General features: G+C 41.6%; 1 protein-coding gene across 7 annotated transcripts in view; it reads right to left on the bottom strand.

Moving 5' to 3' along the window:
• MTHFS (methenyltetrahydrofolate synthetase) overlaps positions 1 to 24,731 on the bottom strand; it is a 271,461-nt gene that overhangs the window by 98,825 nt on the left and 147,905 nt on the right. Inside the window, exon 4 of one of the 7 annotated variants that reach the window (XM_067698758.1) lies at positions 13,034 to 13,122. The exons of the other annotated variants lie outside the window; for them this stretch is intronic. Within the exon in view, the coding sequence (XP_067554859.1) occupies positions 13,034 to 13,122 (89 nt within the window). The remainder of the gene's footprint in view (positions 1 to 13,033; positions 13,123 to 24,731) is intronic. 7 annotated transcript variants of the gene reach the window in all.

Below are 24,731 nucleotides of genomic sequence, written 5' to 3'. Positions count from 1 at the left end.
TAGATGCACTGAGGGCGTGTTTTCTCAATTAACCTATACTCTCTTTGGTGCTAAATATCTAAAAGTCATTTAAATGAGCACCAACTGACCACAACTCTCTATTCCTTGAATGAGATTTTATATACTCTTACCCACCTTTACAGGTCTTCTATTGGAAAAATATTTTTCTCAGAAATTTGTTTCTGGAGAACAATGAGAACAAAAGAGTTTTCAATTAGGCAGAATCATTTTCCTATTTTAACAAAGGAGACACAGGGTTTGAATTGGAGTCAGTCTTGGAGGGAGGGGTGACCCTAAGTCAAAGATCAAAGTAGCCCCCCTCCCCCTCCCCCACATGCCTTTAAGGGGTCTGAGAATGCTTCATGCCCTAGCTGACCAGCAAATGTTACCACCCCTTTTCATTTCATTTAATGCTGTTTATCTGCTAGTGGGTTTGATGCTTGTCCTGAGAACGTGCAGCCTGCCAGGCTGCCAGCCAGCCAGGCTGCCAGCCAGCACTGCTCTTTAATTCAGAGCTTCCCCCCGGGAACCTCATTCCTGCTGTTCTGTAACCCGGGCTCTCAGGATTTCCTGCCAAGTGGGACATGGCCTTGTCTCACATCTGCACGTGTGGCTTATTCTCAAAGACACCTGTTTTCTCCAGTGACAAGACTCACACTTCAACAATCGGCCAGGCTTTAACACAATGGACCTTGGCCACATGACGTTTTCATTTTTCTTGAGTCAGAGGCTTGACTCTCAGGTTCAGTCCTTGAATAGCTTTGCAGAAAAGAAGCTGACATGAATGTCATGCGCTTAGTTTTTCCTATCTAATTGAATTTTTTAGAATCTATTCTTGAGAATGTGTCACATGCGAGACACAGGTCTGAGTGCCGGGAATATAGCAGCTAAGCAAGGCAAACTCTGGGCCGACTTTAATAAAGCTTACATTCTTTGTGGGGAAAGAAATTGAGAGAGAGAGGATAAATAAATAAACAAAGAAATAAGAAAACTTCAGATGGTGAACTGTGCTTTGAAAAAGATAAAACAGGGTCATGCGATGGAGGGAAGCTTCTCTGACTAGATGATGTCTGAGCTGCAACCTGAATGTTGCAGAAAAGCGAGCTGTACAGTGATCTGGAGGAAGAGCGCTCCATGCAGAGGGAACAGGAAGTGTAAAGGTCCTGTGGCTGGAACAGACTTGGGATGGCTGCGTGTGAGAGAAACAGAAAGCTGGCTAGTATAAATAATGTAAATTGATGAATGTGGTACAGTTTGTCAGAGAGGTGGGCAAGGGCTAAATCATGTCATTTAATAAAATGTGCTGTTTCTTAATCTCTCCCTCTCTCTCCGATCGTATATATATATACGAGAGACAGACAGATACAAATGTCTCCTGTGAGGAGCAGCTCTTATGTGGGGAAGGGAAGTGCAGTGCGATATGCTTCCAGTGGCACAGGTAAAAACTGAGCTTAAGTAACCATATACTGATAAGCTATACAATATCCTTATCTCTCCACTCAATTTAGAATCTCAAGTACATGTGTATTACTACGGATACCATGTATCCTTGTAATAGTGAATAGACACTAGCTGTCTATTCAGTAACATTTATTCAGTACATAAGTGGTGCCAGATGGTAAGCTAGAACAGGGATCAACGAACCTTTTCTGTAAAGGTTCCGATAATGAATATTTTAGGCTTCACAGGCCATATAGAGTCTCTCTCACGTATACTGTTTTGTTTTTTTGCCACTCTTGAAAAATGTAAAAACCATGCCTAGCATGAGGGCTGTACGCAAACAGGCCACAGGCTAGATTTCCCCTGTGGACCATAGTTTGCCAGCCCCTGGCCTGAAGGTCAACAAGACATGTCCCTACCGTAAAGATGCCCAAAATCTGGTGGGGGAGAAGACAGACCTGATAATACAGAGTGACAGCGATGAGTTCACAGCAGGATGAAAGGACTCGGGGAGGGCAGTTAACCCAATACCAGAGGACCAAGGCAGGCTTTCTGTGGAAGCGATGTCTAAGAGCATGGGTGGGAGCCAGCCAGGTGAAGAGGGGAAAATGAAGATTCAAGCAGGAAGAAAGACAGCACAGGCAAGGGCCTGGAGATGAGCACAATCACAGGGTAAATTCCAGGAACAGCAAATCTCTTCACTGTGTCTGGAATCAAAGGTTGTAACCACGAATGCTACAGAGGTTGGGTGGTGAGACCACAGAGGACAGCAGGCCATGGGAGGGGCCGCAGCACCGCACAGCGCTGCTGACCTTGAGGTCAGCCTCTCGGGCACGGTGAGGGGCGGTGGAGACTGTGCCCTGGCTAAAGAGCGGCTGGCGCTTAGCTCCTGCTGATGGAACGTGGCCCAATGTTGGCAAATCTGATTCTTCAAAAGTCAGAAGAAGTTTTGATTTTAAGGTGAGATTCCATGTTTTCAAAGATTGGTGATGAATTTTTAGTCAATGTAAATACCGTGAGGATCAATATTCTGTGGGCACAAAGCTGTCTGCAATTTTGGGCACTTGGCCTCTGGTTTACAGGCTCTGGACTACAGCATAAAGGGCGGGGGTGAGACCACAGAGCCCAGTCAGGGCCCTAGGGACTGGACGATGAAGAAGAAGGAGGAGAAGAAGGAAGGAAAGGGGAGGGGACGGAGGAAGAGGAGGACATGGGTGGCAGGGGAGGGGGAGGGGGAAGACGAGGAGAAGGGGAAAAGAAAAGGAAATCTGGCCACGCATGTGTAACTGGACCATACGATGTAGTTTGTATTTGTAAGGGAGAAATGGTGTGGGTGAGCTAAGCCTGCAGAGCACACGGCTGCACTGATCTGGGAAGTTGGGGGCCTGGGGGGCGTGGGAGACACTCGTACCTTCTGAAGAGGGGTGGCAGGAGCAGAGAGGTCTCTAAGACTCTGAACCTGCTGGGATACAGCCACCCATGTAAGATGAATCCCTCTCTGGAATGGCGCGGTGGAAGAGAATAAGAATGGGTTCCAGCATAAATACACTACCAAACGTAAAATAGATAGCTAGTGGGAAGCAGCCGCATAGCCCAGGGAGATCAGCTCGGTGCTTTGTGACCACCTGGAGGGGTGGGATAGGAGGGTGGGAGGGAGGGAGACGCAAGAGGATGGAGATATGGGGACATATGTATACGTATAGCTGATTCACTTTGTTATAAAGCAGAAACTAACACACCATTGTAAAGCAATTATACTCCAATACTGATGTTAAAGAAAAAAAAAGCATGGGTTCCAGGCTCTGGACCAAGTTCATGGGCAGCTGGCCAGCCACTGAAGCTGCAGACTGACAGAAAACCGCAAACTGAACTGAGAACACCCAGTATGAGGAAAACAGGGAGATGAAAGCAGGAAGTTTAGAGTCATTGTTAAGAAAAGAAGATATGCAGAAGATAATCAAGCAGCAAAAGAAAACCCTGCAGAGGGAATTGGGGGAGGAGATGCTGGGCCAGGCGCCACCTGTCCTCCGGGGCCAGGCTCCAGCCTCCACACCCTGGCTGCCTCTCATTCCTCCAGCTCGGAGGCTCAGCCACCTCACTCAAAGCTGCTACTGGCCGATGTCTTTCATGAGATCCGGTGCCGTCCCGCCATCAGGCCCTGGAGAGTCCCTCTACCCTGCTCTGGGTCCCTTCAGACCAGTGGGGCATCAAAACTGGGTTCCCCAAGTAGTCCTCAACTCACGTTGTATTTCAACATAAAAATCTGTAGTATTTTCCATCTCCTAACAGCAAAAAAAAAAAAAAAAAAAAAAAAAAAAATTGTATCATAACTTCTAGACTGATTAGTTTTTAGTGGTGTTTAGCTTTCTCTCTCAGTTAACGTGTAAGGAGAAAGTGGGGTCATGCTGTCTCATAAAATTAGTGGAGTTATTTCTCATCTTTATATTTAACTCATTTAATTATTTTCCAAAGCAGAAAACCAATGTTTGATACACAGACACATACACATTTACCAGACTTGTTTCATAAATGTCCTTTTGCGTACATATAACATTGCCAGATTGCAAATTCAGTAGGAGAAACTGCATATCGATTTATGATCTTCTTTTTATAACATTATAAAATGGATGAATTAATTACATTAGTTCTGCAGCATTTTAATCCTGACTTTTCTGCTTTTATTATCTATCCCACAAGATGGGTTCTATAATTTTTTTCCAGTGGTATTTATAATAGTCCTTGAGATCCTCATTAGCATGTTTGACTGAATTGAAAAAAACATCAGATGTTTGTCACAACGGACAGTAAGAACTTTCTGACTGACTGGTTTTACAGTGAGGATTAACTTTGCCAAACAGATTATATGGCAGACATTTTACATATATTCAATAAAACAAACTCATAGTTCCAAGGCTTGATGAAACTGTATTCAAAGCACATGATAATAAAAAAAACACTATATCAAAAAAGATTGTCTCGGGCTTCCCTGGTGGCACAGTGGTTGAGAGTCCGCCTGCCGATGCAGGGAACACGGGTTCGTGCCCCAGTCCAGGAAGATCCCACATGCCGCGGAGCGGCTGGGCCCGTGAGCCATGGCCGCTGAGCCTGCACGTCTGGAGCCTGTGCTCCGCAACGGAAGAGGCCACAACAGTGAGAGGCCCGCGTACCGCAAAAAAAAAAAAAAAAAAAAAGTGCTACTAACCACCGCTGTCCAACTTCTAAGGTTAGTATAGGATACAAGGAAATAAATCTTGGTGAGGAATGTTTAGAAATTGGAATTCTAATACATTGCTGGAGGGAATGTCAATTGCTTTCCTGTATACCAACAATGAAAAATTGGAATTTGAAATTAAAAACACAATACCATTTACATTAGCACCAAAAAAAGAAAGGAAGGGAGGAAGGGAGAGGGAAGGAAGGAAGGAAGGAAGGACGGAAGGGGGAAGGAAGGAAGGGGAAAAAAAGAAATAGGTATGAAGGGCATCTGTAAAAAACCCACAGCTAACTTCATACTTGGTGGTGAAAGACTGAATGCTTTCCCTGTAAGATCTGGAACAAGACAAAGATGTCCGCTCATACCATTTGTATTCAACATTTGTACTGGAGGTTCTAGTCAGGGCAATCAAGCAAGAAAAAGGAATGAAAGGGTTATTAAAGAAAAAAAAAAAAGAAATGAAAGGGCATCCAGATTGGAAAAGGAGAAGTAAAACTATTTTTTTGCCTATGACATAATATGATATATAGAAAATCCTAGAGGGACTTTCCTGACGGTCCAGTGGTTAAGACTCCGCATTTCCAATGTAGCGGGCATGGGTTCGATCCCTGGTCGGGGAACTAAGATCCCACATGCCGTGTGGCATGACCAAAAGATAAACAACAACAACAAATATATATATATATGGAACAAATTGGGAAGAAATATTTGTAACATATATAATTTTTAAAATTAAAAAAAAAAATTCTAGAGAATCAAAAAAACCCTGCTATAACTAATAAATGTGTTCAGAAAAGTTGCAGGATACCAGATCAATATACAAAAATCAATTGTATTTCTGTACACTTGCAATGAACAATCCAAAAATAAATTTAAGAAAGCAGCTATATTTACAATAGCATCAAGTAGAATGAAATACTTAGGAATAAATTTAACAAAGGAAATGAAAAACTTATACTCTAAAACAAGAAAACATTGTTGAAAGAAATTAAAGGAGATCCAAAGAAATGGAAAGGCATCCCGTATAACACTGGTACCAAATTGATCTCCAGTATCACAGCAATTCCTGTCAGAATCCCAGCTGACTTCTTTAGGTAAGTTAACAAGCTCTTTCTAAATTTCTTATGGAATTGCAAATAACCCAGGATAGCCAGAACAATTTTGAAAAAGGAGAACAATGTAGGAGAACTCATACATTTCAATTTCAAAACTCACTACAAAGCAACAGTAATCAAGAGAGTGTGGCACTGGTACAGGATAGGTATATAGATCAGTAGAGTAGAATTGAGGGTCCAGAAATACATCCATATGTCTATTAATATTTGACAAGAGTGCCAGGACCATTCACTGGGGAAAGAACAGTCTTCTAAATAATCACCTCCAACACCTCCCACACTGATACTATACTTTTATTAATTAAGCCTAATAGACAACCTGATAAGAAGCAGATGGTTTCTCATTACAATAATTCTGAAGAGTGACTGCTTTGTTTTTGATTTTGAAAATAAAAATGCATGGCAAATCTTGGAATTTTTGAAACTGGAAGAGACCAAATTTATCATATAAGAACTCGTCTAATCTTTGCATTTTACAGCTAAAGAACTCCGTGATTTGCTCAAGAACACACAAATAACTGTCGTAATTGGGAAAAGGACTAACTAGTCAGGTTTCCTGCCTCCCAATCCTGGGTTCTTTCCATCTAATGAATTTGTGTCTCTAAATTATGTCTCTTCTATGCAGGTATGAAGAAAATGACTAACAAAGGCAATCTATCAGAGTGACTAAACACACACATACAACACATCTTATTCTGTGTAACTAGCATAGAAACTTATGAGAAAGATCCTCTTCTTGTTTAAAGCATGTACAAATCTGGAAAGATGTTTTAAGAAGAACATTAACGGTCTTAGAAAAAGAATTGATTTATTCAAAATGTAACTCAATATTCCATATGAATTAATGCCTGGTTTATGTATGAGCTGTCTAGATTCGATTTTTTTATTAGTCATAAAGATTATTTGGACCACAGGTTTTGCCCTACCCGTTTCTAGTTTATTCCCTCCTCCATTCAGGTCCTACACTCCATGGTTCACTTCTAAGACTAGGAGTTGTGTCAGGAGAGGGGAGCAGTGCCCCATGCCATAGGTGTTTGTGCTTTTATGCTATCAGTTTTACCCTATATTGACAACAGAGAGAGTTAAAAGACATCTTCCCTCCCTCCCTCCCTTCTTCCTTTTTCCTTTCTTCCTTTTTCCCTTAACACAAAGTGTGTAACCTCATTCTCTTTGTAAAAGACTGAAGTAATATGAAATTACGAAGCATAAAATGTGACTGTTCCTTTGCAAACCCTCCTACTGCCCTCCCTGGACATAACAACGATTCATAATTTGGTGGGTCGTCTTATTCCATAGTCTCTCTCTTTATTCCTTTTCATCCACACATATGTAAGTATGAACATATTTTTATTGAAATGAAACCACACTCTATACATTGTCCTGCTTTCTTCGTAATAGTTTGAGATGATACTGAATCATTGCACATTGGCCCACCTCATTTTTTTTTAAGTGATCTGTGATAAAGTAGCTAGTACTTAGGTAGAGGTAACTATGTGTAAGGATCTGTTCAAAGTGCTTTACATTATTAATTCATTTAATCCTCACACTAACTCTATGAGATAAAGGAAATCCTTATGCTTAATTTATAGATGAGGAAATTGAGGGAGTGAGGTAATTTTCCCAATGACACATAGCTAGTTAAGTGGTGGAGATGAGATTCAATCTCAGGCAGCCTGGCATCAGAATGCCATGCACTTAACTGCTAGGCTGCATTACTCCTCCATGATGTAAACGTTCCATAATGTATTTAAATAGTTCCTTATTAAGGAATCTTTAGATGGTTCCTAATTTTTCACCATTATAAACAATGCTGTAATTACCTCCTCATACATGTAATCAAGTCTATCAATCTTCTCTTTCACAGCTTCTGAATTTGCATCTTGTGTGGGAAGGCCTTTCCATCCCCAGGTTATAAATAATCCTTCATTTTCTTCTATAACTTTTATGGTGTGGCTTTATTCATTTAACACTTGAGTTCTTCTGGAACTTGTGTTGATGTATGGCGCAAGTTAGAGGTCTAATTTGATTGCCTTCCATATGGATAGCCAATTGTCCCAATATCATTTTTTTCATTTTTTTTTTTAGTTGAAGAGATATTTCCCAAGAAAATCTTTTAAGACTTAAACAGCTTACATCAACATATTCAGATCTATGCATGCTTAATCAACTGTTGAGAAATATAATCATAGGGCTTCCCTGGTGGCGCAGTGGTTGGGAGTCCGCCTGCCAATGCAGGAGACACAGGTTCGAGCCCTGGTCTGGGAAGATCCCACATGCCAGAACGGCTGGGCCCGTGCGCCACAACTGCTGAGCCCATGTGCCACAACTACTGAAGCCCGTGCACCTAGAGCCCATGCTCCACAACAAGAGAAGCCACTGCAACGAGAGGTCTGTGTGCCGCGGCGGGGAGTGGACCCCACTCGCCACAACTAGAGAGGGCCCGCACACAGCAGCAAAGACCCAATGCAGCCAAAAATAATAAATAAAATAAATAATTTTTTTAAAAAAGAAATATAATCATAAAATGTCTCATTAAACCTACAGGAAAACATTTACAGGATGGAGAGAACAAGGATAGAAACCAGGGATTTCCCCTCACCCCCCATATCAAATGCACTGAATGGATATTTTATCACGGAAAGATTTTGAACTTAGTTCAGACCCTGGGTCTGTCCCTTAAAAAATAATTGGTCTTGAGTAAATCTTCTATGCCTCTGTTTCCTCATCTGTAAAAGGAGAAGATAGTAACACCTGTCTCAGAAAGCAGCTGTAATGATGAGAGCACCTGGTACTCATTAAGTGCATCATCTATGTGAAAGGTTTGATTTCCCTTTTTTTTTTGTTAAAGAACTAAAGTGTCCCCAAAAGACAGTCCTGTTCTTATACCCAAAAGCCTTTAGGTGATACAATGTCTGTTATTTGAGAGCATTTGCTTTTATGAGACATTGTACAATGTTCTCAGTTTGACCTTGGTTTCAAGGGACAGAGTTCCAGAAGCAGATGTAAAGGTTATTGTTGATTTCTTGGTAAAAAAAAGAGAATTCAAGTCCTTTTATTTATCTTTACTGGCTCAAAAACACTAGGAGAAAAAAAATTGTTGAAAGTCAAGTTATGCCTCCCTTTGTCCTATCTTTCTTCTCCATAGCTGCTATTTCAAACCTTGTTCTTTGTCTGACCTTCTACTCTGCCACGACATTTGACAACTAGCATCATCTCACCTCCTCCATCAGAGAAAATGAAACTCATCTTCCCTCAACTTCCTGCTGCCAAAGTCACCAGCACTTGCACCTATACTTGATCCATTCTCCTTCCCACCAGTCCCTCCTGCCCAAGTACTGGTTATCTGTCTGTCTCCCTCACTGGTTTATGAGCATAAGGACCAGGTCATTGGAATACTGTTTCCCATCACCTAGCACAATGTAGGATCAGAGTAGACACTCAAAACACTAAAGGAAACCAGAATATGTCACCCCAAAGTACGTCTCTTTGACATAAAAATTATTTTAAGCTGGCAGTAAACATATTAAGAAGCAGTAAACATAAAAATTATTTTAAGCTGGCAGTAAACATATTAAGAAGCAGTAAACTGGACTTCCCACATGGCACAGTGGTTAAGAACCTGCCTGCCAACGCAGGGGACGCGGGTTCGAGCCCTGGTCCGGGAAGATCCCACATGCTGCGGAGTGGCTGCGCCCGTGCGCCACAGCTACTGAGCCTGCGCTCTAGAGCCCGCGAGCCACAACTGCTGAGGACCGCATGCCTAGAGCCTGTGCTCCGCAACGCGAGAGGCCACGGCAATGAGAAGCCCGTGCACCACAATGCTGCAACTGGAGAAAAACCCACACGCAGCTACCAAGATCCAGCACAGCCAAAAATAAAGAAAGAAAGAAGCAGTAAACTTATGAAAAGCTCTCTCTAACCTCCTCTTTTTCTGCCTAAAGGCTGGATATAAATTCTACTTTTACTGAAGCCAGACTCTTGACAGCACCAGGAGAATCTGCAAAGAAACCTAACTGCACTAGTAATCCTCCCATATATTACCTTCCACAGTTTGCTGCCCTTTGAAGCCTAAAACTTCTTTCCTTAGTCCTGTCATTTCTCTTCAAACTCATTGTTCTTTGTTGAAGATGCTACATAAGCCAGAGTTCTAAGCCACTATTTTGAGTTACTCTTCATTCAGTTTTCTCCCATGTATGCTGCATGAGTTAATAAACAGTTTTTCTCTTATTAATCTGCCTTTATTTTTAAGGAATCTAAGCTGAAAACCTAATATGGGTAGAGGTAGATGTTTGCCTCTCCTACAACACATTTTTAAATGAATGAATGAGATCTGCTTCCTTGGTACTCACTATCTTATCAGGAAATGTTATACCTACAAACATGGTACTCTAACCCGGACAGTTAGTCAAGGTTAAGCGGAACATATAATTGATATGGTCTTTTTATTTGAAAAAATTGCTATCAGTATTTATCAAAATAAATTCTATTTAAAAATTATAATAAATGAGGTGCCATTTATGGCAAAATTTGTCTTTTAAAGGAACATCCCTGCACACCTGGAGATGCATTCCACCTCTCACTACATCACAGATGACTATTTCCAACCTGACTCTATACAGAATTCTTGCTACTTCCCACCTGAAATTCCCACTCACAGAGCCCAGGAGCCTGTCCATGTCCTCAGGAGACCTGGGACATCTTGCTCCAAAATGGATCAGAGGCATCAGGACTCAGCAGAAAAGTGCCTCTTCAGGATTTGAATCCTCCGTTTTTGCAGTTGCAATATTCGACATCAAATTTCTTTACATCCCAGCCGTTTTATTGGACGTACTAACAAACAAACTCATATTTTCCTGGTATGATTCACCTGAACTGAAACTAAAGCTTTAATAACCCAGCATTCTACACGGCACCCCTCTCTATGCTCATCAATAATAATCAGTAGTTCACCACAAAAACTCTCAATGCTTTTTCCTAGCAAGGAGCCATCTAAGTAGTCACCTTACAAACAATGGGTGGTTATGAATTTATCTTTCTGCTGCCCCCTCAAAATCACTGGAAGTGTGCACTTTACCCTGTCAAACTGCTCTATTAAGAATTGAAAGAGGCAACATTGTGCAGAGAACATGGAGTTGCAATAGTAGAGATCTGAGTGTGACCTTGGCAATTTACTTAACCTCTCTGAGATCCAGTATCTGAAAAAAATAGGAATAATACACCAGCTTCATAAGGTTGATGGTATGAGGATATTACCACCAGCGATTTTGACTTAATTATCCAGGTAGTTTCAAAGCATCTCCGGGTGATTTTAATGCACAGCCAGGGTTAAGAACCGCTGGGTAAATGCTTCTCAAAAGTATTATCTCCATGACCACCCTTCAGAAACTTTAAAATGACTTTTGAATATTAAAAGCAGGATTAAGAATATAAAACAACCTCTTTTCACCTGTGTAAGCAAAACCAGAATATGCTTAGGAATAGAAAATGCTAACGTTCATAGTAAAACTGTCCAACAACTGAGTTAAGAATGAATATACATGCAGGGCTTTTGAGGAAAGCTTTGTCTTCAACAAAGAACCTAGAGTTATATATCTGAATTATTATGTCCCTCCAAAGTATTACTACATGAAGATAAGCTATAAAACCTATTTTAATGATGCTGCCACTGTGGAAAAATAAATTTATTAGAGAGAAATTGCCCTTTGAGACTGAGGTAGATTTGCTAAAATGTCTTAAATGGCGAAAAATTTTGATCTTTGGTTGCAGATTTAACTTCTGGAATCAATAAAGTATCATTTGAAGTCAAGTCAGGTGAGTTGGTAGTTAACCAAGATGGGAGCTCTCATTGTAGGCATTGGGCCCAATGTCTCTGAGGGGCTCTTGCTACGTATCATATCCCTCAGTAAGTAGCACCCAACCTAGCACAAGTCACGGCTCAGTGATTGAACTTAAATGAAATATTCGATACAAAGACAGATTATCACAGGTGGCCTTGAAGGTCATTTCATTCTCAAAGAAAAGATTAGAAATGGTTGGAGCAATATTGAACTCATTAGAATAAGGATGTGGTTTTCCAGACAGGCAGTGTTCATGCCACATGTTTGTTACAAAGACCATTTCAGTTCTTCCTAAATATGTTTGGATTAAAGGGGAGTGACCCATGGCAAAACCATGGTATCACTAAGAGATGGTGGTGGCTGTGTCTTCAGAGCTTTCACAGGGGGACATTCATTATAGTAAATAACCCAGAATGTAGGTCTGACCCTTGGCTGTACAGGCTCAGACCCATAACTACCAGTTTGTGGAGAATAGGTCTGACTCTTGAGGCTGGACTCCCATTAATCAACATGATGAGAATGATGTATAACACCAGAATTCCAATTAGTTATGTTACAAAGAGAAGTATAACAGTTGTAGGGCCCAGAGACCTCTGGTAATTATGACCAGCACACTTTCTTTCAGAAAGCAGAACTGGGTGGGAAGTTCAGGTCCATCAGAAGGTGGCACAGTGAACAGGAACTTGAGATTGGGTGAATGAATCTCAAGGATTCATTGGGTGAAGGAATCTCAATGAATCTGAAGGCCTCCACAGCATTCAGTTGGGATAACCTGAGGACTATTTCTCACCATAGGGAGAGCCCTTTGGTGGGAATGTCACACTCAAGTTCAATGACCAGGATTGCTTCTCCCCCTTATTTAGGAGGAAATGGCTCAAGTTCACCTCTCCACTATCTTTTAATGTTCATTTCCACCGCTGTCCAACTTCTTTTCTGACATATTTATAATCTATATTAGTACATTCAGTCATGTTACATCATATCTTGTGAGTCCTAAAAACAGTGTCTTTTTAAGACGACTTTGCACCTTTTGCTCTGGTCTATTGTGAATCGACCTTAATGCTTGACTCTTATTTCCCTGTTTCCCAAATTTATGAAGTTCAGGAGATACCTAGCCCATTATGTTCTGACAATACTTATAGTACCAGAAGTCTCCCATGTAAAAAAAAAAATTTTTTCGGAAGAAAAATCCATTAGTCTCTCAACAAATATCAATTGCACCAGATATTTTTCTAAATGCTGGCAATTCCATGGTAAACAAAACAGATAAAGACCGAAACCTCATGGGGCTTATATTCTAGCTGAAAAAAGGAAATAAATGAGAGAATAAATACTTATATAAAATAATTTCATATGGTGATAAATTGAAAATAAAATTAGAAACTCCTACTAAAATGTTCATTTGTAAATTAAGAGAAAATTCTTACCTCTGGGAGATTTTCAAGTCTACCTTACATGGTCCCAAGATGACTAGAAATATCATGGTCAAAGTAGAAAAAAAAAAGGGAAGGTCCCACTCGAAAAAAAAAATACAGAATAATATGAAATCAGGGACCTTGGAAATTCACATACCCATGACAATGAGAACAAGACCGGTGTGGTTCCGCAGTTCCAGAAATCTATGCCTGTGAATTTTCTCCCCGCTAGTGCTGCTTGTATTTTTGACAGTTTCCTCAGGATCTATGGCCTTAAATGATGCATGGAGAAGGGGGAAAGTGGAATTACTCCTTTATGCCATACCTGAATTTAATGTCTTGCAGCAGTGCTCCAGATTTTTACTTTGGGTCTTGCAAAAGTAATATCTCTTGGGGAAAAATGGAGGCAAGAAGTACCTGAACATAGAACCATCATATTTAGCCTAAGAAAAAGGGAAGTGGCAGCCAGAAGTAATTATGATCGTTACAGCATGTATCATTTATTGAGTACCCACTATGTCTCACATACTGAAGAGGCGTTTGCGTATTTTACCCAAGTAAACTCAGAGACCCTGTGTAACCCGATTTCCAGGCAAAGGCACATTCAAAGAAATGCAAGCCAGTAGTCAAAAGAAATTTTAAAATAGTTCTGTTCATTACTTGCATTTGAAATAAACTCCTTAAAATTCCCTTTTGTCCCCTCTCTATTCTCATATACCCTCTGCAGTTCTACAGTCTCTTATCCCAGCCTCACCCTCCACTTCTGCACAGAATGCACTGAAAACCCATCACCACTGGGATAGGCTCTGGTCTCTCCTTTTTCTTCCCTTTTCTGCCTGTTTTTATGGTTCTCCATCTCTAACCATTCTCCTGATTCTAAATCACAGACACCCAGAGAGTCAGATAAGAAAGGCAGAAATTATAAGAAGGGGAATGGGTGAAATTGGAAAGACAAAGACAATATTATCTTTATTAAGTTGGGACAGGGGGAAGTAGCAGGAAGGGGGAAGGCTGAGAACATTCACATGTTAATAGGTGTGAGAAATGATTATAATTATGGCCCTAGTGAATCCCCTTCCTTGCTCCCAGCCCTTCTGCAATGAGACATCCCACTCCTTAAATCTGGACTGGCCTTGTGATTTGTCTGGGTCAACAGTATGCGGCAGAAGTGATATTATGCAAGGTCTGGAATCTTGTCCTGAAGAAGTTTTGCAGTTTCTGGTTTTGCTCTTGGAACCCTGAGACCATCGTGCTGTGAAGAAACTCAGCCCAGCCTGTTGGAGGATATGGAAGAAAACCAAACCATCCCAGCTGCCAGCCAACATCTATGACCAGAAGTGTGCCTGAGGCCATCTTGGACTCTCCAGCCCCAGCTGAGCCATCAGATGACACAGTCACATGAGGGATTTCAGGCAAGATCTGAAGTAGAACTGACGAGATTGCCAACCCATAAAATTATAAGGAAGCAAATCATGGTTTTGGGATGGTTTATAACAGAGCAAAGGTCATTCCCATATAAACCATTAGCTCGTGTAATTCTTACAACACAAAGTAGGTTATTCTTATTTTATAAATGAGAAACTGAAGTTCTGCAAAATTAAGTATCTCATTCAAAGTCACAGAACTTCCAAATGATAAAACTAGCTTGGTATCCTGGTCTGCCTGCTTTCAAATCTCATTCTTACATGGCCCTTTTACTCTATCTCTGAGATCTATGAGTTACGACTACTAAGAATCATTCCTTCTGTTAAACTCCTAGAAACTGATCACTGAAAACAGTCTCTTAACATCTCCCCCTTCCCAGCAACTTTAGGACTTATACCTGCACATCCATACTGTTGGAAATCTGTACACTTTGTGTTCCAGTTTGTGTCTCCATGGCACATAATATATGGTTAAGGGCATTGTTCAATTTGGACTTTTAAGGCATTTTAATGGCTGTCTAACTTCATCTTTGTTCATTTATTTACTCTCATTAATTAGCTATCATAATTACTATCAACTATTGAATGTTTACAATGGGTTGGACACTCTACTAAGCACTCTGCATGCATTATCTCATTTAATCCTCACGAAAACCCTACCGTGTTGCCATTGTCACCCCCGTTTTGCCAACAAGGAACCCGAGGTTCAGAGAGTCATCCAGCTAGGAAGTGTTGTAGCTGGGACACAAACCCAGGCCTGTCTGATGATAAAGCCTGTGCATTTAACCAGTGGATTGTACCCAGTGGTGTTCTGGTAAGTAGTTTACAGCTGGCTCTATGAGAAAAAGAAAGCCATGATTTGTAGCTTTTGTGATTCCCGTGGTATAAATACTCATATTATCATTGAGGTCAAGCTAACAGACTGACTTCACTGAAGGCAGAGTTGGGGAAAGCAGAAAATCTAGAAAAGCCCCTAACCCCACCATCCTCTCCAACAGACAGACATGGCTTATGACACGGGAGGTGCAAAAACTTGGCTGACAGCACAGCTGGCCATCGTGAAGCAAGAAAGCTGATAAAGAGCTGTGGCACAATCCAGAAAACTCAACCAACAGTCAGATGTCCCAAAGATGTTTCTGTTTTCCCGTGACACCCTGCCTATGCACTGGCCACTGTTATGGCAGACCATTTTCCAAAAAGCACCACATGAATCACCTAGTCCAAAGCTTTCAGAGCCCTCAGAAGACCCCTCATCCAACCTCCATCTCTGAATAAACCCCTTTCTCCTCATGGCCAGGGTATTGGCTTCATGGGTTGGGGGTTCCAAAGGAGCTGAAATGAGGGAATGGACTTCTTTCTTTCTTTTCTTTTTCATAAATTTATTTATTTATTTATGGCTGTGTTGGGTCTTCGTTGCTGCTCGCGAGCTTTCTCTAGTTGTGGTGAGCGGGAACTACTCTTTGTTGCGGTGTGCGGGCTTCCCCCTGGGGTGGCTTCTCTTGTTGCAGACACGGGCTCTAGGCATGCGGGCTTCAGTAGTTGTGGCACGTGGGCTCAGTAGTTGTGGCTCACGGGCTCTAGAGTGCAGGCTCAGTAGTTGTGGCACACGGGCTTAGTTGCTCCTCAGCATGTGGGATCTTCCTGGACCAGGGCTCAAACCCATGTCCCCCGCATTGGCAGGTGGATTCTTAACCACTGTGCCACCAGGGAAGTCCCAAGTGGGTATGGATTTCTACTGAGTCAGCATAGGGCGTGGGCACCCAGAAAGTGCAAGTCAAGTCAAAGAAGCAGCAGAGGAAATATGGCCTGATGTCTAAGAGTGTGAACTCCAAAATCAGAGAAATCTGGATATGATTCCCAATTCTACTTACTATTAAACATGGGACCTTGGAAAATTAATTTTTCCATGCCTCAGTTTCCCCACCTATAGAATGGACATACTAATAATACCTTCCTCATAGAGTTATGAGAAATACATATGCTAATGTACATGAAGATCTTAGCACAGCTCCTGGCACATGAAAACATTCAGTAAAGAATAGTTCTGAGGGACTTCCCTGGTGGTCCAGTGGTTAAGACTCTGAGCTCCCAATGCAGGGCGCACGGGTTCAGTCCCTGATCAGGGAACTAAGATCCCGCATGTTGCGTGGCACAGCCAAAAAAAAAAAAGGACACATTTAAAAAAATAAAAAAAGAAGAGCTCTGAGCATTATTAGCTACTTTTTTTTTTGTGGTACGTGGGCCTCTCACTGTTGTGGCCTCTCCCGTTGCGGAGCACAGGCTCCGGACACGCAAGCTCAGCCGGCCATGGCTGATGGGCCCAGCCGCTCCGCGGCATGTGGGATTTTCCCGGACCGGGGCACGAACCCGCGTCCCCTGCATCGGCAGGCGGACTCTCAACCACTACGCCACCAGGGAAGCCCAGCCACTACTCTTTAGGGAACGCTGAAGCTCAGATACCAAGAAGATGAAACATAAGTACTGAATGTGATCAGCAAGAGCAGAGTGGATGTCACGCCACAAAATCAACAATGGGGAGTTTTAAAGCAAAGAACCTGATTTCAACTTTTATTTTACCAGAAAACCCTGGCCGGCTTTAAGAGTATGTTAGACCAGAGAAAAGGAGACCCCTGTCAATCCAACCGAGCGATCATGAAGGCTTGAACTAGGAGTGGAGATGGTAGGAGAGTTTTGAGAGGAATACCAGGGATGTTAACAGTGTGAGAGCTTCCAGTCTCTGGTGAGGGCGGTCAGGTAGATTGGTGCGGCTGCGGGAAGCACAGGAAGGCTGAGGGTGTGTCTGATGAGGAAAGCTGTGGCCATGGTAGGTCAAGATTATGTGGCAGGTGGCTGGGGAGGTGAGTCTGGAGCACTGGAGGCGGAATCAGGAGCCATCGGGCCTGGGGGTTCCTATCTCCTGCAACCAGCCACCCATGGTTTCTCCTTCAGGTGCCAAAGCTCTTGCCAACATTGATCTAAACCTCAATAGAGCATGGAGTGCTGAAAAACTAGCAAAAAGGTAAAAGAGTTCTTGTCTGAATAAATAAGGAGGTGATGAACAGCAGCTGCTGGAAAGATAACAGCTTTACATGGTGGTAAATAGGATCTTGTAGAAATTAAAAAGTACGGAAGTATTTTAGAACCATAGCAAAACCTCTCGAGATAGCGGTAAATATAACAGAAGTCAAAGAAATTAGAAAACCAACATTCCATTTTAGGAAGAATTTTTTCCCATAAAATAAGTTTTCCATTTTTTGTGTATATGAGAAGATTAGAAAGTGACCGAAAAATGGAAAGAAGGAGAAAACTATAAAATACAGTTTCATACAAACAATGTAGTTATAAATATTTTAGAACTGTTTTCTTCCAGTCTATGTTTACTATGTGTAAAGTTCTTTTCTTGTATAGTTGAAAAAATATATATGTATTATACGTATATATACATATAATACATATATATATCTTTGTATTTTGCTTTTCCACATAACGTTATAACAAAAGCAATTTTTGCAAGAATATACAGCATAGTTCATTCAACAGAAGAACTAATCTTAAAATAGACCATTTCATATGGAAGAATTTATCAAATTATAAAAGGAGTGTTAAAAAACAATGAGAAAGGGAAGGTTTATCAATATAGTGCTGGAAAATTGATTAGCAATTTGAAAAAAGCATTCATTTAAGACCCTATCTTCTCCCTTGCACCAAAATGAATTACTGGTGGATTTTTTTAAACGAATTTTTTAAATCAAATACAAAAACTAGAGCAAATAAAATTAAATATTTATTGGACTTCTGGAGAAAAAGGACTGTCTCCTTTCTAAGCTAATAGTTGGTAGAATAAATCAAATGTAAATTACAAAGGATTAATATCCTCTCTCCTTTGAGAACTCAATCAAATCAATAAGAAAATCACTAACCCCCTAATGATAAAATGGTGGAGGCCATAAACAGACAAAGAAGATAGTCAACCAGTCAATAAACAGGAAAACGTGTGACTCCCGTAATAATCAAAGAAATGTAAACTAAGCACAATGTTGCCTTAATTTTTTTTTTTACCCATTAAATTAGCAAGCTTTAAAAACTGTACTCAAGAAAGCAATTAGGAGAAGCTAGTTATGCTGTAATAACCACCACAAAAAGTAAGGGACTGAAAACAGCGATTAACAAATTTTTTCTGTAAAGTGCCAGACAGTAAATATTTCAGGCTTTGTGAACCACACAGTCTCCGTTGCAACTACTCAACTCTGTCATTATACCAAAAAAAAAGCCCCCATAGATAATTCATAAATGAATGGATATGGCTCCGTTCCAATAAAATTTTATTTAAAGAACAGGAAATGAGCCAGATTTGGCCTGTAGGACAACAGTTTGCCAACTCCTGGCTTAAATTTTTTTTTTTTTTATATTGGGGTATAGTTGCTTTACAATGTTGTGTTAGTTTCTGCTGTGCAATAAAGTGAATCAGCTATATGTATACATATATCCCCTCCCTCTTGGACCTCCCTCCCACCCTCCCCCAACCCACCCAACTAGGTCATCACAGAGCACCGAGCTGAGCTCCCTGTGCTATATAGCAGGTTCCCACTAGCTATCTATTTTACACATGATAGTTTATATATGTCAATCCCAATCTCCCAATTCATCCCATCTCCCCTTCCCCACCCCGTCTCCACATGTCCGTTCTCTACGTCTGTGTCTCTACATCTGTTTTGCAAATAGGTTCATCTGTACCATTTTTCTAGATTCCACATATATGCGTTAATATACGATATTTGTTTTCCTCTTTCTGACTTACTTCACTCTGTATGACAGACTCTAGGTCCATCCATATCTCTACAAATGACCCAATTTCATTCATTTTTATGGCTGAGTAATATTCCATTGTATATATGTACCACATCTTCTTTATCCATTCATCTGTCGATGGACAATTAGGTTGCTTCCATGTCCCGGCTCCTGCAAATGGTACTTAAGTTTTATTTCTTCCTCATGCTACATGTACATTATAGGTCAGCAGGGATGTTCAGTTCATTATAGACACTCAGGGATGCAAGATGCTGGAGGCTCCAAATCCGCTTCTGCTTCTACAGTTACTTTGTCGGGGGAATTCTAGAAAGTCACACACAGACAATTCAATGCTCTGACCTAGAAGTGACATACATCACTTCTGCTCACATTTCACTGGCCAGAACTCGTCATCTGCTCCTGCCCAACCACAGTGGGGCAGGAAGATCAGATTTCTTTCTAAGCAGAGCTGGTTACCAGTGAGCAGCGCTAGTGATAACCTCACTTGGTACCAGTAAGGATGAAGGGAAGCAGGCATCATCACCTTTGGCTGAATTTGGATGGCTGTCCATACGCAGTAGCATTGCCTGGCGTAGCAAATCAAAATACAGGACAGCCAGTAAACTTCATATTTCAAATAAACAACAAATAACTTTTTTAGAATAGACATTCCCAGCCACTCCTTTCTGCCAACTTGCATTAAGTGGCAGAAACTATGTCTGCCATGTTGGGACCACCATGCTGAGGATACCGGAATGAAACAGCATCAAGAGTTCAGGTTTCTAAAACTACTTGTACCAAGTGCTGACTTTGTGCTTGGCACCTGCATCGTGCTTGAGAGCAATCGTTTTCATTTTACCAGAAACAGAGACTAACAGAGTTTAACTAACTTGCACAGATCATAAATGTGGCAAATGGTGGATCAGAGGTTGGATTCTTAACCTCCATGCTATACGGGCTCCCTACTACGCTATCAAAGGGAATGTCTGGGAGATGCAGGGTTCTCCTCCTCGGTTTCCTATCAGTGGAGCAAAGGGGCACACCAGGAGGTCTCTAAGGGGCCCCTGGTTCTGACAGCCTCTGAATCGAGGATGCTTTGAAATCAATCATTTCAACACAGGAGCGTTGCAGGACAAGAGATGTGTATTTTTGAGAACTGTTCTAGTTTAACCAATATCATCACCAGTTTTGGCGATTTCAAATGATCAACTGTGCCAAACCCAGTGACTCACTTACACCAAAGAAAAGTGCCTGCTCGGTGGAAGACAGTAGGACCTTCGATGTGGAGACCTAAAGAAAGAGCCCATGTGTTGGTCTAACCTGGGAGCCAGACCCCCTGGAACTGACACCAAGCTCAGCCCTTAACTAACTACGAACACTCAGGCAAGTTACTTATGCTTTTTGTGTCTCAGTTTCCTTCTCAGCAAAAGGGAGGTAATAAGAGACAACGCCTCGCAACATTTTTGTAAGGAGTAAAGGAGATGATACACAGAACGCACTTAAAACACATCGCCTGGCTTATACATTACAAATAAGTAAACAAAAAAAATAAATGATAAATAAATGCTACACTTTATTATTATCGTCTTCCTCCTGAGTTCACTCTCCTTGTTCCTTCCCTTCAGCTTTTGACCCTTTGACCCTCGAGAGACCCAGGAGATTTGAACATCATACTTGCCCTGCTAAGACTCTGACACCTACTCTTTAGGAAATGCTGAAGCTCAGATACCAAGAAGATGAAACATAAGCACTGAATGTGATCACAAGAGCCCCAGCTTCCTCTCTCCTGCTAGGATAAGACATATTTCCAGGGCTCACCTAGGATCACCCCAAACCCTGACTTTGGCTTTATACATCTATTATGGCCCCGGAATCCCATATATGCCCCCCTTCCCTGAGCTGCAGACAAAAACCCGTCCATACCTAGTTTGGTCCCATAACTAAAGATTCCCTCCCCTGAGGCAGGCACTGATTCAGGGAGTGAAGAACCCAGCAGAGAGTAAACAGGCAGTCTTCCTGCCCTTGAGAGTGACAATGCAGGTGGCAGGTAATAAACCATCAGGGACACACCTGCAGGTGGAGATGAGTGCAGAGGGATACAGTGACCACCAGGGTACTATTTTTGCAGACAGTGTGGTCAGAGTTGAATGACAAAGTTCATTTTGTTCTGCGAAGTACAGTGAAGAACCGGGCTTCAGCTGCTACTTGGAAGAAGACAGCTGCGTGTAGCACACATGGAGAAACAGGGAACATTCCATACTATGAGAAAGAAGTCTTTCAAGGAAGCCTAGGAGCCATTTAGCTTTTCCAGTGGGAGTACATGCTCACGGAGGCTACAGCCCTTGTAAGTATCAGGGCTTGGATCCTAGTCAAATCTCTCTACTGCTAGAACCCTAGAGGTTTCAATGGGGCCGGTCATCTGTGGTCCCTGGGTTAGTTGTATGGGACTCCAGGGCCATATCGCAAGTCAGCATAAAGCTCTTGGCTTCAGAAGCCACCTCAGGATGCCGAAGCCAGGCTCCCAAAGCAATGTGGGCATCATCTCCACGTGGGAATATCTGAGCAAAGCCCTCTTGATTCCTTGAGGACATTTGCAGCGGGTCCTTATGAACCCAAACCACAGAGAAGGTGCCTCCTTTCAAACCTTCCTCGTCCTCCTCCCCCCCACCCCCGCCCTTCTTCACACCTCTTCACAGAGGGAAGAAACCTGATCTCTGAGAATCTTAGGTAAGAGGATGGTTTCTGGTGGCCCCTGGGACTGCCTCACCTTCCCTGAGAGAAGTGACCAAATGCCAGTGTTGGACGTTGACCCTGAGAGGAACCTGGGGGAAGGGCCTTGGTGAAGGATCCCTGTCTGCAAAGCCCAAGACGCAGAAACATCACAGCCCCGCAGCCTCCTCCCTGACCCACACAGACTCGTCCCCTTCAAAAAGACAAACTGTATAGGAAAACACTGGCATGCTTCGTAGAGCCTCTTATTCTAAGCAGAACAACTTCATTTGAATTGGCAAAAATAATAATAATAATGTTTGTAAGGGAAGTCATGCGCAGCCAGGGGCCTTGGGGGGAAGGGGACCATAACATGCCCAAGGGCTTCCTGTCGGTGAGGTTGGCAATCATTTCAGAACAAGGTATGAAAATGCATTTCATTCATAACCAAATTAAAAGGCTTCAAGCTCTGTGAGTAATCTTGGGCTGGTCTCTCTCTCTCTCTCTCTTTTTTATTATCAGTCTCCTAATTTAACCATCTGGAATTCTTCTAAAAGTGCCATCCTATTCAGCATTTAGAAATGAAGGACTTGACTTTAAATGGGAAAACCTCCATTTCATTTTGAAGACAGAGCTCAAGTTCTCCTATTCTGCACAAATCACAAACATGTATGCTTAGCGATGGTAAAGGTTAACTCCAGATAATTCATTTCACACATGACAGAAGACATGTAAATGTAATGAACTGACTGAAAAACCTGAAAAATGCACCCTCTCTCTAGGGTCCCCAGGTCCTAAGATATCTTTTCCAATCATGTGCAATGTTCGGTGTCGTCTATACTAAATAATATTCAGGTGCAGGGTTACATGTATTGTGTGATGTAATCGTGGGCTGAGCTACTTGTCCTGGTCCTGCCAACACAGTTTAAATCAGTCTTGGTTTCTTGATCTCTAGATTGGAGCTGAAAATGAACCTCACAGTGTTTTTATGATGCTCAAAATTTAAATAAAACATATTCTTACATTCTTGGGAAATCCCAAAGCACTATATAAACGTTACTTTCCAAATAAGTATAATTCTAGGGTCTAAGAATTGGAGGTCTCAAAGAGCCATGGAGGTAGGAAAGAGGTGCTTGAGTCCCCTTACTAACTCAGCTGTCATTTGGTAAAAGCGAACTCTGTGAGAGAAGGCAGTGGAGCCGGTCAACTGCTATGTGCAACAGAGCCAGGACTGGGAGACTGGTTACATGAAAGGGATTCAGTAAATAAGTCACGATATTGCAGGTAACTGGAGCCAGGTTGCACACTGTCAAAGAAGAAAGGTGGCAAAGAGAAAGACTAGAATATATCCTGGGGCAGTGGATTGGAATTGGAGTATCAGTGTGAATTTATGATTTTTAATGGAGAAAAAGAGATAAACGTCTTAGCCCCCCAGGACCTCAGAATGTGACTTTACTTGGTCACATATCTCTTGACCGTGATAAGTTAAAACTAGGTCATTAAAGTGGACCCTGATCCAGTGACAGACACAGGGAGAATGTCATGTGAAAATAAAGGCAGAGGGACTTCTGTGACAATCCAGTGGTTGATTTTGCCTTCCAATGCAGGGGGTGCGGGTTCGATCCCTGGTCAGGGAGTTAAGATTCCATGTGCTTCGCAGACAAAAAAACCAAAACATAAAACAGAAGCGATATTGTAACGAATTCAATAAAGACTTTAAAAATGGTCTACATCAAAAAATCTTTAAAAAAAAAAAGAAAAGAAAGGCAGAGGGTGGAGTGATCCTTCTACATGCCAAGGACCACCAAAGATTGCCAACAAACCATCAGAAGCGAGGGGAGAAGCATGAAACAGATTCTCTCTCATAGCCCTCAGAAGGAACAAACCCTGCCTAGATCTTGATCTCAGACTTCCAGCCTCTAGGAATTATGAGAATTAATTTCTGTTGTTTAAGCCCACCCAGTTTGTGGTACTTCGCCAGGGTAGCTCCAGCAAACTAATATGATATATGTGCATGTGTATGTACTTACATATACATATTTCCTAGCTCTTTCCATTAAGAGGGCCAAGACTTCCCAGACCACAGAAGGTCTTCCAGATCTTGGCTTTTAAATACCATTCTTCACCAAACAGAGCAGGACTCCATGAAGAAATGGCTAAGTCCAAGGCTGACACAAAGAAAATACAAGATGAACCTGGAACACCTTGATATGCCAGAAAGTCAGGAAGTACTCAAAGAATGATGAGCATATCTCAAAAGGACATAGAAGCTAGCCTGAAAAGTCTCCCACTCACCAAAGATGGAAAGATTTGAGTATCAAAATAACTGATGATAATAATGGATTAGATTCCCTTCAATAAAATAAGAATCCATGAGTCTGCATTGATATAAATAAGTGAATGAATAAATGTATAAAGGGAAAGCTCTACCTTATAGTTGAATGCCAACTAATAAAGGTAGAAGAAATGATGGAATTAGAAAACACTACAGTGATAATTATTTGGGCAAGAATCATCAGTAGATGCAAAAATCTGTGTGTAAAAGTTTGATGAGGAAGAAGATATTTACTTATTCCCAAAGAACCTCTCCATAAAATACATTTTAATCACTGAGCACAAAGCACTTATGAATTTATACACACACACACACACACACACACACACACACACACACACAAATATATGAGGAAGAGAGATTCAGAGAAAGAATGATAACACATATGCGGTAAAATGTTAATAATGGGGGAATCTGGGTGAAGTGAGTGTATGGGTGTTCATTATATTCTTGC

Source organism: Pseudorca crassidens, chromosome 1 (assembly GCF_039906515.1).
Source record: "Pseudorca crassidens isolate mPseCra1 chromosome 1, mPseCra1.hap1, whole genome shotgun sequence".
NCBI lineage: Eukaryota > Metazoa > Chordata > Mammalia > Artiodactyla > Delphinidae > Pseudorca > Pseudorca crassidens.
The sequence above is the reverse complement of the archived record's forward strand: the minus strand, read 5'-3'. Positions and strand labels throughout refer to the sequence as shown.